The sequence below is a fragment of the Lissotriton vulgaris genome, chromosome 5, assembly GCF_964263255.1.
Source record: "Lissotriton vulgaris chromosome 5, aLisVul1.2, whole genome shotgun sequence".
Classification (NCBI taxonomy): domain Eukaryota; kingdom Metazoa; phylum Chordata; class Amphibia; order Caudata; family Salamandridae; genus Lissotriton; species Lissotriton vulgaris.
This window is the reverse complement of record NC_141693.1, coordinates 1,880,767,089-1,880,784,066: the sequence shown is the minus strand read 5'-3', so window position 1 is coordinate 1,880,784,066 and position 16,978 is coordinate 1,880,767,089. Positions and strand designations below refer to the sequence as shown.

Below are 16,978 nucleotides of genomic sequence, written 5' to 3'. Positions count from 1 at the left end.
GCACACCTGGTCTTTAGCAAAAAGAACAATTTATGGACGGAATGCTGAACAATGCCCAACATTCGCACGCGGCACAGAGATCTGGGTCTGAATCCATTGTTTTTTGCACACCACGCTATTCCAGTTTGAATTTGCAAATCAGTCTTGACCCTGCTCTCCATGGGAACAGTCCAGACTGAACTGCCTGGCCAGGTTCTCTACAAATCGGAAACAAGCATCCTTGAGTCGGTTGTGGGGTATCACCCCTTATCAGCCAGGATAGCTTGAATCCAGTGGCTGTAACAAGGCTGAAATCGGTCCTAGATTGCTTGTGTTCCGGTTCCGGGAGGGCTTAGCTTGGCAGTTTGGGCTGGACTGTTTCAATTGGAACAGGGTCAAGACTGATTTGCACATAGCTGGGTATAAACAGAGGTGGCATGGTGTGCAAAATAACAATGGACTGGTATGCGGCCAGAGTCATTACCAGTGGATGAGATTAATTTAAGCATTCCATCCATAAACGTTCGTACACTTTAATATGTCACCTAGTCTTTAGAGCAGGCCTGGAGACATCATTTGCATTGTCACTTTAGTGGTGGCACAATATGTGGTGCAGTTCACTAGCGACATTTAATTTACAAACCGCAGGGTACACTTTGCTACCATATACTAGAGCCTTATAGGTAACCTAAAGATGCCAATCAGTAGTGTAGCTATTTCAACATTTTTTAGGGGTCTGAGCACATGCCCTGGGGCCTGGCTAGCAGTGCCCCAGGGTTAGAGTCAAAAAACAGCAGTACAAGAGGGAAAAAAGTGGGGTAACAATTCCAAAAATTGCTAAACAAAAACATTCAAAAATGCCTTGGGGAAGTGGGGTGGGGTTGGGAGGGGGGAGCTAGAGACCAATGCCAGGGTGGGACAGCGGTCCCAGTAGTGTGGGGAGCCGACGGCCTCACGGAAGGCTATCACAGTCGTAGCTATCACCATCGGGTGATCAGCAGAGACTGAAGTGGTCGGGCTGGACCTGGCCAGGTCTAGAGTCAGACTGTCCCCCCCACCCCCCTCCGCTGCCCTCGTGGTGGAGGATGGGGCAGCTGGAGAGGGAGACCCCTGAGAACGCCGTGATCGGCTGACGGAGCAGACTGCAGTGCGGACCTCCAGACCTTGCGGGAGAGCCTACCCCCGGTCAGCTGACAAGCGGAGAGGCCTGAGCGGCGGAGGCTTCAAGTGATGCCGGGGAGAGGTGAGCAGGACCTTTGTGCCTTTCCCCACCCCCTCCCCACTGCACGAGCCAAGCTGCGGCGGGGGAACTAACAGCCAGAGACGCCGGGCACCTCCTGGGCCTGGAACGGGTGAGCGCAGCCCAGTCTGATCCTTGAGGGAGAGGGTTGGGCGCTTGAGGAACTGAGCCTTCAGTCCAGAGCTGGCGGGGCACTTGAGGCAGAGAGCATACTGCTGCGAGCTGTAGAGCGGGCCCTGGTGTTACTTGTACAGTGCCCTTCTCCCCCGCACTAGAAGGGATCTAGTCTGTGCCGGTTTTGGAGCATATCATTGGTCTCATTGGAAAAGAACACCCTGCCGGGTAGAAGCCAGAGGATAACGACTCCCGCTTGTCAGAGGAACTGGGAAAGTTTTCGCGCTAGAGGCCTGCTAGCAAAATCAGTCAGGGGAAAGTGAGGTGGGGCAGTACTGAGAGTGGGTCTCATCCTACCACCCCCCCTCACACCTGCGAATATTCCAGCTCCCTGAAGTCGGGCTGAAGGGGCTAAACCAGCAAGAGTTGAGCAGCAGCACCACCTGCGGGACCCTTGGACCTAGCGCGGGACTGGGGCCGCTGTGCCGGGTCCATAAGAGCTCGTCAGGGCAGAAAAGTGGTCCTCCTTGCAGTGGGATTATAGACCTGCCCGTGGGATTAGAAACCTGCCCTTCCTGAACGGGACAGAGGGGCACCAGTGGCCACAGGACAAGAGACTTGTAACGGCTGTCACCTGGTTGAACTGGGCTGTTTTCCACACTGCGAAGGAGAGGAAGGTAGACCTGTTGCCAGGGCGTCCAATAAGCCCAAGAAGGAACAGAAAGTCAAGGAACATTTTCTTGCAATACCATCTAAAAAATTGTTTCGCAGACTTTGGCTTCTTTTCTTTGTTGCTTTCTCTTTGTCCTGTGCTTGTCATTTCATTGTAAATATATTGCACATTTTTGTAGTTATAGTGTTCCCCCCCCAGTGACTGGTTGCATGTTTTTGTATGCCTGTGATATGTCTGATATGATGAATGACTCTTGAATTCCGTTCCTGCCTAGTATGTATTATGTGTCCGTCTTGAAGATGTAATTTTGTATAGAAATTTTTATAAAACATGATTTCCTTTTGAAAAGATGCTAATAATAATAAAAGCTATTGACTAGCTCCCGGTCTTGAATGTTGTTTCAAGCTCTGTGTTGCAACTTGTGTATCTAACTCATTCACATCAGTACTGGCAATTCTCTTTTGTTATTTGCTATTACGGCTCAGCCATACTGATTAGAGCCAACCCTTAGTTGTTCCTTGGCAAACAACGAGGCAGCAGACGTTGATAGCCTGATAACACATGCTTTTCTGGAGTCCCTATTTGCTTCCCTTAAGAACGATTTTCACACCATGAAAAAAGAGATAACATAAGAGCTACGGGAAGTGCAGAGAGATCTGGACTTAGCAGGGAAGAGGGTTGATGTGCTCGATACACAGGCGACAACGAGAGATGAGGAGCTGGGGCAGATTCAACAAGAGATCAGCAGTTGGACTTCCAAGCCCATGCGGAGGAACAACATTTGGATCCGGGCTGTCCCACAGGGGTCGGAGGGGCAAGACATCGAAGCCTTCCTGGAGGAGCTCTTCTGCTTCATCCTTGGAGCCACGTCGGAGCTGCGGATCAAGCTAGACAGAACCCACTGGTTGGGTCCGAGGAGACATGCTGTGGATCCCATCTAGACAGACATATATGCGTACACGACTTTCAGCTCAAAGAGACGATCCTCCGAGAGGCTTGGGCCAAGCACCCGATCGAATTTCGATCAGTTAAGCTCCTTCTTTTCCAGGACTTAGCAGTTTCCACCCTACAAAAAGAGAAAGGAGTTCAGGCCGATCATCTCCCTCCTGCGTGCTAAGGACATATCCTACTCCTGGGGCCACCCTTGCCGGCTGATCTTTAAATGGGATCTTTAAATGGGACGGCTCTCTGGTCCAGACAGGTTCACTGCAAGATGCCAAGAAGGTTCTCGGTCTCTCAGACGAGGACCTGAACGAGCCTTCTCAAAAGGTTCTAGATGACGCACACCTGGCCTTGATGGATGGAGGAGAGTGGGCCACTATGCACTGCGCCTCCGACCAGATCCAAAGACTATTGCAAAAGAAAGGCAAGTGGTTATTGCCTCCTTGGGAGATGGCTCTGCTAGTGCAGACTAGACTCAGACAGGTGACAATGCATTGAAGGGGGAGGCAGAGCAGAAACTCATATTAGTTTGTTCCCAGGTTTTTATTGCAAGGGGTGGGCAGTGCGGGAGGTGAGTCGAACCTGCTGACATCTCATGCCTTACCATGGGTTTGAAAACCCTGGACTTTGCCGAAACTCAGGGGTTCAAGTTTATTGTTTGTGTTTTTTCTATTTTGGGGTGTTATGGGCTTTCTCCTCCCTCCCGTACAGGTTGCCTGAAACTGTACTATCTCAAGATAAATGATTCACAGTTCTCTTATAGGTTTTTGGATACCTGCGACTCCAGCCTTAGAGTGGATTACAGTATTCAGGATTTGTTAGGCGCTACCCCGACCTTTCCCTAGGACTGAGAACCTTAAGATAATTTCACTTAATGTTAAAGACCTTAATAGCCCGATCAAACGAAAAGCTACACTATCCTACCTAGAAGACTCAGGTGCGCATATCTGTCTTTTACAAGAGACACACCTGCTAAATGGAGACACTCAGACACCAGAGCATTCCTTCACCAGCTATTTTCAGTTAACAGCTCCAAAACAGCAGGGGTGACGATCTTAGTTTCCGAATCATTCCCAGGCAAAATAGGCCCCAAGAGATCTTAAATAAAGGGGCGGTTGCTGGCACAAACGTTCACCTTAGGCCACCATGTTGTCACTCTGGCCTCTGTTTATGCCCCTAACGCCGGGCAGGAAGAGTTCCTCCGCGAGGCGGTAACAGCAGTTGCTGAATCTCCGTACAGATCACTGATACTAGGGGGAGACCTCAATCTTGTCCTTGATAATGAGATGGACCGATCGACTCAGCGGTACGAGCAGACGGGGGCCCTATTTAAAAGAGGGAGACAGTTATTAGTGGAAGACGGGTTTTCAGACATCTGGAGGTCTCAGCACCAGTCATCTAGACAATATATACATTCTACTCCCACCCCCATGAGACATGCGCCAGAATTGATTATATACGGACTAGTGATATAATGTCCAAACAAACTCAGCAGATAGAGATTCTCCCTTGCTCTTTCAGATCACTCGTCAGTGCATATATCGCTCGCCCTCCTCCTTGAGGGAGACATTACTACAGCGCCTCACGATGGTACAGCGTATAACGAAAGCTATTGAGGATTATCTTGCTATCAACGATATACCAGATACTCCGATTGCTATTCTATGGGATACCTTGAAGGCACAAGACAGAAGGGTATGAGGTTCCTTGTAGTGGTGTATTAAGCCACTAAATGTCATGCTTCATCATATGGGTCTGCTCCTCGTCTTTGTGATACATTTTATTCTGTTAGGATCCCACCCTGGTTAAAAGGATTAGAGGAGGGTGACTATTTTGATATAAGGTGACAAAAAATTTGCTCAACCGCCAGATGGTCCATAACATTTATCACAAAGGGTTCCCTTACCTGTTTTACATTCACATCCTACATCTACACATTACTAGGCCACTCACACCCACAGCACCAATACGGCGAGGAACCAAAGATCTGCGATAAAGAGCCCCATTATGGGTGCCCGTCGAGCATTGCAGCGCCAGCCCAGACGGGGAGAAGAGCCATTTGATGAAGCATGACACCTAGCTTGCTGGGTGTGTGAGTGTCCTAGTTCCGAAAGGAGGTATTCCTCACCTCCTTACCACCTAGAGTACACATTTGGTGGCTTAATACACCACTACAAGGAACTCCGTACCCTTCTTTCTTGTGGCTTAAGTTTGGGCATGTACGTTGGACCTATATCAAGCCCTCCCTCTTTTGTTGACATACCTTGAAGGCAGTTATTAGGGGGGAACTAGTAGCCATCTCTGCGAACGATAACAACATTCGGAGGGAAAAGAAGGATCAGCTCTCTGCTGAGTTGGCGGAATCGGAGCGCATACACCAAAGGATGGGAGCCCCCAGGGATTGGAGCCAGCTGACAGCAGTGAGGGCACAATTAGCGTGTCTCAACATCGATAGGGCAGAACATCCGGCCCTGCGTCTCCGGCACGCATTCTACAACAAGGGTGACAGATGTGAGAGACTCCTAGCAAATAAGTTGCGGGCTCAGCAACAATCGTCCTCTGTATCCTTGATTTTAGATCATACGGGGCAGGAGCAAACCACTGACCATAGTTCTTGACAATACTACAAATCCCTCTACAAAGCACAGGAACTCTCTGTAGAGGCTCCAGCGCAATACTTACAGGGTGTATGGACCTCCAGGCTGGTTCTTAGTCAAGTGGAAGACCTTGAGTCCCCAATTCAGTTAACGGAAGTTCTCGATACAATATCTAAACTAAACCCACTTAAATCCCCAGGCCCAGACGCTTTTCTTCCAATTTTTACAAAACCTCCTGTTCCACGGTGTCCCCTGTACTCGTGAGAGTCTTCAACTCGATCGGGTCAATATGTCCCATGCCACATACGATGCTAGAAGCTCTGGTCACGGTTATACCCAAACCAGGGAAAGATAAACAGAATTGTGCCTCTTATCGTCCCATCTCTCACAATGTGGATCTCAAAATATTCACAGGTATCCTAGCTCGGAGACTCTCTCCCTGCCTCCCTGGGTTAATTGACCTGGACCAATCTGGTTTTATATATGGTCGCCAGTGCTCCGATAATACCAAACGCCTCCTGGAGATCATAGATAATTCCGAACGCTTCCAAGAAGAGCGCATGATCATATAGGTGGACGCCGAGAAGGCATTTGATAGGGTGCATTGGTCTTTTCTCAAAGCAACCCTACACCATTTTTGACTTCCAGACCGATTTATTGACTGGGTTTTTAATAGCTATAACGAGCAGGTCGCTTTGGTCTGGGTAATGGAATGCTCTTGGCCCCTTTCCCCATCCAACAGAGGGCAAGGCAGGGATGTCCTCTCTGGCCACTCTTATTTGCTCTCCACATGGAGCCTATGGCTCAAAGAGCGTGCGATGATCCTTTAATCGATGGGATTTGTTTTTTCGAGGAGATGTTCACAAGGTTAGTCTCTATGCAGACGATGTAGTGACCAGCCGAGCAGTCACTCCCTGCCTTGTTGGCCGAGCTGGAGCGTTTTGCAAAAGCATTAGATTTCAAGGTCAATGTCAGCAAGTCCCAGGCCCCAGAAACACTGGAGCTACTCCAGCGGTCGCACCGTCTACAATGGGATAAGGATCTTATCCCCTACCAAGGTTTACAACTTACAGCCAGTATACAGTTTCCCTAAACTACACAGCGCTGCTGAGACAGATCCGTAACTGTCTACGCAGATGGCGACAGTACTCCCTCAGGATTGCAGCAATTAAAATGACGATTTTGCCCAAAATCATATATATATTTCAACCCCCCCCCCCCGTGGCTCTTCCCTCTTGAGTGCTACACTCCCTACAGAGAGACCTAGCACACTTCATACGGAGGGATAAGTGCCCCCGGTTGAATAAATAACTATGCTATAGGGCTCCCACTGACGAAGGTCTGGCATTTCTGAATTACAGGAATATTATTGGGCAGTCCAGCTTTGTGCTTTCATCGAATGGTCCAGGCCGGAATCGGAGAAGCACTGGCTGTTCATGGACAGGGCATTAGCTAAACAACCATTATGGGGAATCCCTTTTCTCGCTAAAGCAGACAGACATCGTAATTTATATCTTTCAAAGGTCCCTCATTCCACTTAGGGTCCTGGGATAGGGTTGCTACCACACAGGGTTTCACGACATTCCAGTCATTGATTACACCCATAGTCAACAATCCCGATTTTACCCTGGGGATGGATATTTATACCTTTGCACGCTGGTCGAAAGAAGACTGACGATCAATAGGCCATTTCTTTGACCTGGAAGGCCCAATACCTTATAGGGATCTGAAGAAACTCCACGGTCTTCCAGAGCAAGAGCGTTTCCTCTATCACCAGATTAGACATTGGGTGTTGCAGCCTGGGATCACAGGGGGAGCAGAAAGAGCGTTCACATCCTTTGAAAAGTGGTTACTAACTAGAGAGTCGGACGTCTGACTGACAACCGACCTTTACATGTTCTTTCAGAGTAGTCCCAGCAACGAGAAATCTCCCGGACAGCGAAGGTGGGAGCAAGGTAGAGTGTTATCACAAAAGGAATGGCAGGATTTCTATTACATAGCCCGCCACTCAGCTTGTAGTGTTGTTAGCATAGAAACTGTGACGAAAATAGCAAGATATTGGTACTTAACCCCCCAACGATTGCATAGAAGCAACCCTGCGCGCAGCTCCATTTGCTGGAGGGCCTGCGGGTCCCTGGGCACCTTAACTCACCTCTTGTGGGATTTCCCACACATATCACACTATTGGCAACAGGTTCTGGATGATATTGACACCTCACTTCCTGTCCTACAACCAGGATAGTTTGGCGGTTCCTTTAAGGGATTGTGGCCTGGCGGTCTGGGGGGACCTAATCCCAGATGGCACTGTGATAACATGGGAACAACTTATAGAGAGAGTTGGACCTGGTCTCTCCAGATTCAAATATCTTCAGCTGGCTAGTTGAGTTCGGGCACAGCTTCAAACAAGTCAGGGAAGTTTATTATGGAGGGGTATCGATTTAGAGTACAATATAGTGACCAGACCCCGTGTAAAGAAAGAAGTTTCCGTTTGGTATCAGGAACTCTTGGAGGCCGTGGATGGAGAATTTAATCTCGCCAAGGAATTATGGGGAAGTGTTTTACCAGCTCAAGAATGCGACATTTTGTGGCAGTCCTCGTGTCAACTATTATATGAAATCGTAAAACCGGCTTGGCTCAACAGGAATCACCTGTTCACCATCCATAGGGCCTATTTCACTCCACTTAAGCGCTCTAAAATCAATAAAGAAGAACCTGTATGTTGTAAGAAATGTGGGCTGGCCTCTGCTCCTGATACCCATATGTTTAAGGAATGTCCAGCTCTGATCACTTTTTGAGACAGTGTTGGACGTTTTTTATCAGAAACAATAGGAATTCCTATTTCCATAAGTCTAACCGTGGTTTGTTTTGGTTTACAAGAAAATGTCAGAGGCCCAGCAAGATCGCTACTTTTTTATGCTGTGCTCCTAGCTAGAAGACTAATTTGAATAAAAGGGACAGACCCTACCCCTCCCTCTTTTTTTGACTGGCAATCTTCTATTCTGACAACTTCCAAGTTAGATTTATCGAGATCAGGCAATAAAAAGAAGAGATCATTTTGGAACATCTTAAAAATGTGTCTGGATCCGGAGATGAGGGGATAGGTTTTTTTTTGTCTTCTCCGGGCCTATGATTATACTGCCTGAATGCTCCAAGGCTAAGTCTGGAACCCCCAGTAGGGGCGTGGGCATTAAGACAAGGTCATCTAGCCCCAGAGGCTTGTAAGCATGGTGTTATCTCAGTGGGTGCCCGGTGCACGCTATGGCAAGTCTAATGCCAGTAGGTGGTAGACTCCAGTTCCCAGCAGCCTACGCCTCTCCGCTCGCTGAGTAAGGGTATGGACTGCAGGTGTGTGCATTCAGGACAAGATTGGCGGTAAATAAGGACAAAAAAAGAAAATAGCAAGATATTGGTACTTAACCCCCCAACGATTGCATAGAGGCAACTCTGCGCGTAGCCCCTTTTGCTGGAGGGCCTGCGGCTCCCTGGGCACCTTAAATCACCTCTTGTGGGATTGCCCACACATGTCACACTATTGGCAACAGGTTCTGGATGATATTGATTGACACCCATTTTAACACCCAATTACCTCACTTCCTTTCCTGTCCTACATCCTCCTACGTCTGCCCAATCCTATCACCTTCCCACTTAGATCACGGCTGGATAAGCAGATGGCACTGGCATTGGGAGCAGCCTTACAAAATATCCTATCACACTGTGAGAGGACGACAATTTCGACACGTTGCATGGCTACACAGACTGTGGGGAATTCTTGGAATGGAAAAAATCTCGCTATTACTTCTAAACCTTGGGGCCTCTTTCCAGGATATTTGGGAGCCCTTCTTATCGTTGTTAACCTCCGAATTCAGGGAACTCACTTGTCCTAAATACTTAAGACTGTTGCGTCTACCCGACCCCCCTCAGACTACACCCATAAACGGCGGAATATAGCAGAATACCCAGAAACAGAGATCCCGGACTGAGGTGCAATAGGGTCATTCTATTTCCGTGAGTTTTCTTAAGCAAGGGAGTGGGAGGAGATTGTGGGAGGGGGTGGAATTGTTGTTCTTATGTGTGTATGATTCCGTCCTTCCTGTAGCTTCGTCAGCTCATTGACAGGTAGCACACACGGGGGAGTGCTCATTGTATTCTTTTTGCATGTTACATGAGTCAATGGCAGGCAAGTCACAATCTCTTGGGCCAGAGCAAGAGGCTTCTGCTATGAACCAGAGGGGTGTCACAAGGAAGCGGCACAAAACAGCAGCTGCTGCTGCTCTGGTGGTTGGGATATGGACGAGACCTCCATTTCCATAGCATCAGATTGTGAGTGTTATAGACGTGGAGGTCATGTGGATAATTGGCTGCTGCTTCAGAGGAGGGAGGACTGCTGCGTTGGGGGAAGCCTGGAGGAAGGCCTTCAGAAGAAAAAAATGTGATAAATTAGTCAAAAACCTCTTCTGCATAGCTACCCCTCTGAATAGTCCAGGCTATTAAGAAAGCTGTGACATGGAACTTAATGCCAGCAGCGACTCAGAATCACAAGCCGACTCGCTGATTACCCTGTAAAATAAATGTAAATTAACATGTTACCCTGTTACGAGACAATTGCTGGAAATCCTCTTCAGGGGACTGAGGGAAGACTTTGCGATCCTGCGTGAGGACTTCAGAAGACCCTAGACCAATAAGTTCACATAACACCATATCATAAAATTCAGTACCTGGGGGTCGCCTTTGGTGATTTGCTCCTGATGGTGCTGTGGCAGAATTACTATGTTGGAGTGCTGCTGGTTTGCTGATGCAGGTAGAGTCAGCTGCAGACGTAGGGACAGGTAGGCTTTGGCCAGGATCAACACCCTTGGGGTCATCTTGGGAACCTGCAAAGTATGTTACAGTACACCTAGATGAGGGGAAACTGAGCATGTGCAGTAGCCCTGAGCTATGTGTGCAGTACGTTCAAAAAAAGGTCGTGGTAGTTCTGTCAAGTTAGAATATGTAAAGACAGACAATTCACCACAAAGAATTCTGATTCTGTTCAACGAAAAAAGGAATTATTTAATTTCCATAAGCGATACATTCATTAGTTGCTTTAAAGATTCAAAGCATTAATATTACTCCATGTATCAACTTAGATATAATCTTAGTGCATGTAATATTTACAGTGCTCACAATGTGGTAGAAAAGAGGAAGGTATTTGGGTAATGGGGGTGAGTAGGTTGGCGAGTGAGGGACAGGGTAATGGTATAGTGACATAGGCACATTCGCAATTATATACAATAAAACCTTTACAGCCTAATATCGGTCCATAGTTCCGCTATAGTCATAACACATAGGTACATATTAATTGGCTTTTTCTATTCCTATGGGTTTGAGGTTATATGGTAGTCTACGTTTTGACCCTATTGGAAAGAGGGTAGTTTGTTCCTCCATGTGGGGTCTTCATCAGGACAGGGGTATGTAGAGAGCACCTGGAAATAACCAAAATGATTCAGTGCATGAAGTAAAATGTGGTGAAAAAGTCAAGTAGTTAACCATGTTGGAACCTACTTGTGGTAGGATGAAACAATCAATGAAAGATCCTAGTGAGCATTCCGTGGCTCCTTAGCATCTGTAGTGAGATATAAGGTCTCAGTGTTACAATGAGGTAGAGACAATCAGGAAACCTCATGTACTAAGTAAGCGGTACAAAGACTCACTCTGATGCAAAACAGTCATCCAGGGTAGTGAATCTCTCAATGTAAGTTGCAATCAGTCAAAAGGACAGGGTCTGTAGAGAAGAGACGCGGGTATGTATAAAGGACAAAGTAGACCTAATTGTGGAAAAAAAAGTGGCACGGTGCTCATTGGATTATTTAATCAAGGCTTAACATAAAACTGCCCCTTGACTAGTGGGGTGCAGATGCGAACGAGCACCCATGCTGCAGTATTTTAAAAGATTAGAGAGTTACGCAGCATCAGTGAGGTGAGGAATGATCTTAAATGAGATGCCTCATTAAAATGTGCTCTTAGTTAAGTAGCAAAAAACGCTAGAAGCGCTTGAACTTAGGGTTGGCCAAAATAACATCCAAAATCGCTCGAAAATCGGGTTAGGAGTGTGGTTAAAAAGGCACGCTGCTCTGCTCAACAACGAAGGACCCAGTGTTAAACGTGTCCATCCCATTTCTAGATATACTATGAATGCCAGCATCTGGCCAGAGGCACGTAGAGTCCGCTGCTTTTGGAATCGAGATGGTAACAATGAAATTCCAAAAGCGCTCGAACTCAAGATTTCGAGTCACATAATAACAGAATACTATTCTACTCAACAATGGGAGGACCTGGTAACAAACGTCTCCCCCTTAGGTGCGAAATCGCATTGTGAAGTAAAAAACGAATGGTGACCTCAGCGCTTATTGTTTAAACGCAATCGTGCCCGACATTATTAAGAACATATTGTGCTATCTCCCTTACATGAAAAGCAATGTGCGCAAGCAACACGGGTAGCTCAGTAATGCTGCCGGGCTCTTATTTCGCTTGTGTCTCGACTTGGACTGGCAAGCAGTCTGCCCGTAGAGCTCACGTTAAAGAAAGCTTGAGGAAGGGGGAGTGTCTACATCACGCGGTGCCACCACTAGGTGCTTGTTGAAGGCTCGTCTCTCCTCTAACCAATGGCCACTAAGGAAGAACTTTGCTTGGCTTGAAACGGGTTAACCTGGTAACATGGTTTTTTTTTTTGTGAAGTGGCATATCGGCGAAACTTAGCAGTATTTGAAAAAGAGAAGCAATGTAGTCTGGCAGTACCTGGCGGGTTAATCCAGCAGTTATTGTCTATACAGATTATTACAGACATTGAAAATATGCGTTGGTTACCCCTCAGGGTTATAAATATATCAGTGAATACGCACTACATTAACTGTGTTAAAACAAAACAAGTAATGTGGCTACGCATATGTAGCTAGTAGCGGGCAAATTATGGATATGCTAAGAAACATTAGAACCTGGACTGCATTGTGTTTGACCTATAATTCTAGATTAGGGATGCATCCGTGGCATTTACCCTCATATTCCATGTAAATCTATACACATTGTTGTGCCGTACAAGAATGCCTTACTACAAATTAGTATAGGTCATAGTAAAATAACAAAACTAGACATGCTTATGCATACATCACTGTAATAAGAGGTATCCTGTCGCGTTATGTTACATGTCAAAAAAACCTTAAAGATATGGTAGTGCTGGATCTGCTGCATTCATCTGCCTAAACCATACAGCCTTGGAGTTGCACCTACTGTGCTACATCAATCTAGACACATATTATCGTGCGGCATAAGATGGCCTGGGACAAATAGATCTAGGTCATGGTAAACCAAAAGCATTGGACAGTTGTGCGTGCAACATTCTGACAAGAGTTATCATGTATCGTAATGTAGCATGTCCAAAAAAGCACATCCGACAGTACGGGGAGTGACCAGGAACAGGCAGGACACAGCAGCGGCTACCAGTACCAGGATCAATGGTACCAACCACCACAAGACCGACAAATGGGCCCACAACAATCTTCTTTAGAGGATACCAACTGGAGACCAACGAGGGGCAGAGGCGGCCCTTGGAACAGGCGCCCTCGACGAGGCCAGAACCAACAAAACTGGGACAGAGGCAGACAACAGGGGCAGAACCCCAAGCAAGTGAGATTCCAGCAAGAGAACAATGGGGAAATCAACACTAGGAGAAGAACATACAGATGGTGAACCAGAAGAACCCCATCATTAACCTATCAACCCATGAACTCTCTACGGAGGAGATGAGCGTGCTGAGCAAAGGACTGTCATTTGTACCGATCTCTCATGTGAACCGCTTTAACATAAAGGCAGAACTATTCAGATTCTTCCGCAAGATACGACTGAGACACTACTTCAAACACACATTACCGATATCCTCATCATCATTCACCGGAATGCGCCCACCATCAACATTTATGCCACCTGCACATTCCGTCTCTCACAGGATTCTGACATATTAGAGCGTCGTACTACGGGACTTGATGAAGATCTGCGCCATACGTGAAACACAATATCACCAAAGGGGAACGAGAAGCCCTCAACACCTTGAAGAATAACAAATTAATTGTTATCAAACCAGAGGACAAAGGGGGAGCAATTGTGATGCAAGACGTCCAGGACTAAAAGCGGAGATCTATTCTGAATTGAGAGATAGAACCAGCTATACACCGATCAGTGCTGATCCCACTAAAGAAATCAGGATGAGAATTCAAGACATCACGAAAAGAGGAAAGAAAGCAGGATTCCTTACCAATAAGGAATATGAATACCTCAATGTAAACCAGCCCAGAATTCCTACCATCTATACTTTACCCAAAGTACACAAGAACCCACAGAAACCGCCAGGACGACCAATAATATCAGGTTGTGGGTCTCTCTTGGAACCAGTCTGCAAATATGTGAATTTCTTCCTAAAACCACTCGCAGAAACAACTCAAACGTATCTGAGAGATACTATGCAGGTGATTAACCTGATAGATGAGATGGTATTTGACAAAAGCAAGCACATACTGGTTACGATGGACCTCTTTTTGCTCTACACGAGCTTCCCACAATCACCAGCCTTGGAATCAATGACAAGAGCTTTGCAAAGAAGAACACACCCCGCTACCGTACCCACCAAATTCATAATAGAACTTCTGGAGGTGGCAATGACCAAAAACTTTTTTGTATTTCAAAAGGAATTCTTCATTCAAAGCAAAGGTGTGGCGATAGGAGCTGCCTTCGCCTCAGACGTGGCTATCCTTTTCATGGATAATTTTGAACAGAACTATATATTCTCACCGCCAACCCATACAGGAACAACATCACCGAATGGCAAAGATATATCGACGACGTGTTACTTTTACGGACAGGAGAGGAACAAGACCTGACATCCTTCTTCATTTGGCTAAACTCAGAATCTGAAGACATAAAGTTTACTATGCAACATGACAAAGACACCATTGATTTCTTGGACATCAGTATAAAAGTCAAGGATGATCACCTGTATACCACCTTATACAGGAAACCAGCAGAGAGAAACACACTGCTTAGATACACAAGCCACCACACTAGAGGACTCTGTGACAACCTCCCTTTCGGGCAGTTCGTCCAGATTAGGAGGAGCTGCTCATTGAAAGAAGACTTTTTTAAAGAATCAGACGAGTTGATCTACCACCTCCAAGAGAGAGGATACCCCAAAAGGCTGGTCAAAAGAGCCAGAAAGAGGGCCTGGTACAACGATAGAGAAAACTTACTGACGCCCAAAATACGCACCACAGGACAAGACAGGGTGATATGCGCAACCACACATTGCACAAGGAGCAATGAAATCAAAAGGACAATCAACAGACACTGGGGCCTGGTCTCAGATACCATACCTCCCATGCACGCTTTTAAAAAGGCCAAGAACATCAGGGACCACGTTGTCCGCACACTACTGGAAACACCTCCTGCCCCAACGATTAAGACAATGTGGAACCTATCGGAGTTAGAAGGCCACTATAAATGTACAAAATGCAAAGCATGCTCAATGTGCGTAGAAACTATGACCCTGAACTACAGAAACCATACCATCAACCTTAAGTCACACACTAACTGCAATACCAGTGATGTGGTATACGCGATTCTATGCCCATGTGATCAGATGTACGTGGGGCAGACCAAACAAAAAGGTGAAAAAACGGATCCTACAGCACTGTAGTCGAATCAGATGTGAAACAGTGGGAGCCCCCTCACTCAAATGGCTAGTGTTGGAGAAAGTATCCTTAGGCCAAAGAGGAGGTGATCTCAGCCCAATCTTGAACATCAGGGAATGCAAGTGAATGCATCTACTAGACTCAGTGACCAAGGGTCTAAACGAACTGGATGCCACATATGCCCAAATGAAATACAAAAACTTTGCTTACGTTATGGAGAGCTTTTGCAGGGTATTGCGAGAACTGAATTTTGTCACCTAGGAGAAGCACCAAAAACGTTGGCGTATTTTTGCGCCGGTAAGCAGTCGTACAATCACTGTTGTTTTTTCGCACACTCTACAAGATTGGGTGGAGTGTTCATGAACTCTGTTGTTTTATTTATTTATTTATTTATTTATTTAAACTTATATTGCGCACAGCTACCCTCAATGGGTTTCCCGGCACCAGGGATAGATAAAAGAAAGAAAAACAAGCAAAAGGCCCAAAACAGAACAAACAGTGCAGAGGTATTAATTGAACAGAAGGGTCTTCAATTTTTTACGAAAAGGGAGGAGATCAGTCTCGGCTTTCAAGGCCGGCGGAAGAGCATATAGCCGAGATACCCGCCACCCCCTCTCAACACAATCCCCAAAGGAGTGAAAACCGGAAACAGTTCTTGAAGTTTTTGGAAGTGGGATGGAGTGACCATCCCGGCCGTATTTATTAAAACAAAATTAAAACATTAAACGTTTCATGTTATGTACAATTTCATTACCATATTGCGATGTTTGGCTAACCTTAACAGATTCTCTAATACAGAGGTTCTCCTAGCCGAACTAGCAACCTACAAAACATTTCTTGACATATTGAAATTGTACAACCTAACGTTTAAGGGCCAACAGCAAGGTCATAACCGGTGTCAAGATCCCTAACCGGACTTACCCCTCCCACTTGGGATGGGCGACAGCACGGAGGCGTACCTCAAGTGCAACTACTACCAATTTCCCTTGACTTGACGGGGGCACCTAAAACTCGACGCCAGTTAAAGGTCGTTCGAATACTCGTGTGAGGTATCTAGAAGGTATCGTGGCCCTTATCCCAACCCCACACAACTTACCGCATCTGCCGTCGCAGATGTCACTGGCCCCGGGAAATTCCCCAGGAGGGGGCTGTAACCCCTCCTACAAAGGAAGGGGCCTTGACCGCCTTTCCTTTACTTCCGGCGACCCATCCTTAGAAGGGACCGCCTCCCCATTGAGGGGCCAATGGCCACCTCTCCCGAGCGCTCCCATCCGTGTTGGGTGACGCCCACTCATAGGGATCTACTAATTAGTGCTCACCGATCATGACCTTACCGCCACAGGCCCGGATAGTTGACCGGCTATCCGGGCCCCCCACCAAAACTCCTAGCTAAAGGTCATGTTCCAACGTTTTTAACCATGCTAAGAAGTCTCCTATGAGTAACTCATTTCCCACCCGAGACAAATGCACACCATCCCCCATATACATGCTGTCATCATTAATACAACCGTGCGAGATAGAATGCAATGTCCTGGAACGGAACAACCTACTCATTTTGTTATTAAGTTTCCTAACAGAATGGTTCAAAGCAGGGATCGAAATAGCCCCCCGCCACTCTCTTCGTGGGATGATATGAGACCACGCAATTATGCACCCCGGAACTTTCCTCGCCAACCAACTTACGGTGGAAAGCATCGCCTCCAGGAGAAGTCGTCTACCG

At 46.7% G+C, this 16,978-nt stretch overlaps 1 protein-coding gene across 9 annotated transcripts in view; it reads right to left on the bottom strand.

The window, feature by feature from the left end:
• Nucleotides 1-16,978, bottom strand: part of LOC147717616 (uncharacterized) — a 392,319-nt gene that overhangs the window by 237,243 nt on the left and 138,098 nt on the right. For 6 of the 9 annotated variants that reach the window (XM_086924400.1, XM_086924399.1, XM_086924397.1 and 3 more), the window contains exon 3: nt 10,261-10,416. The exons of the other annotated variants lie outside the window; for them this stretch is intronic. In XM_086924400.1, the coding sequence (XP_086780526.1) occupies nt 10,261-10,416 (156 nt within the window). The remainder of the gene's footprint in view (nt 1-10,260; nt 10,417-16,978) is intronic. 9 annotated transcript variants of the gene reach the window in all.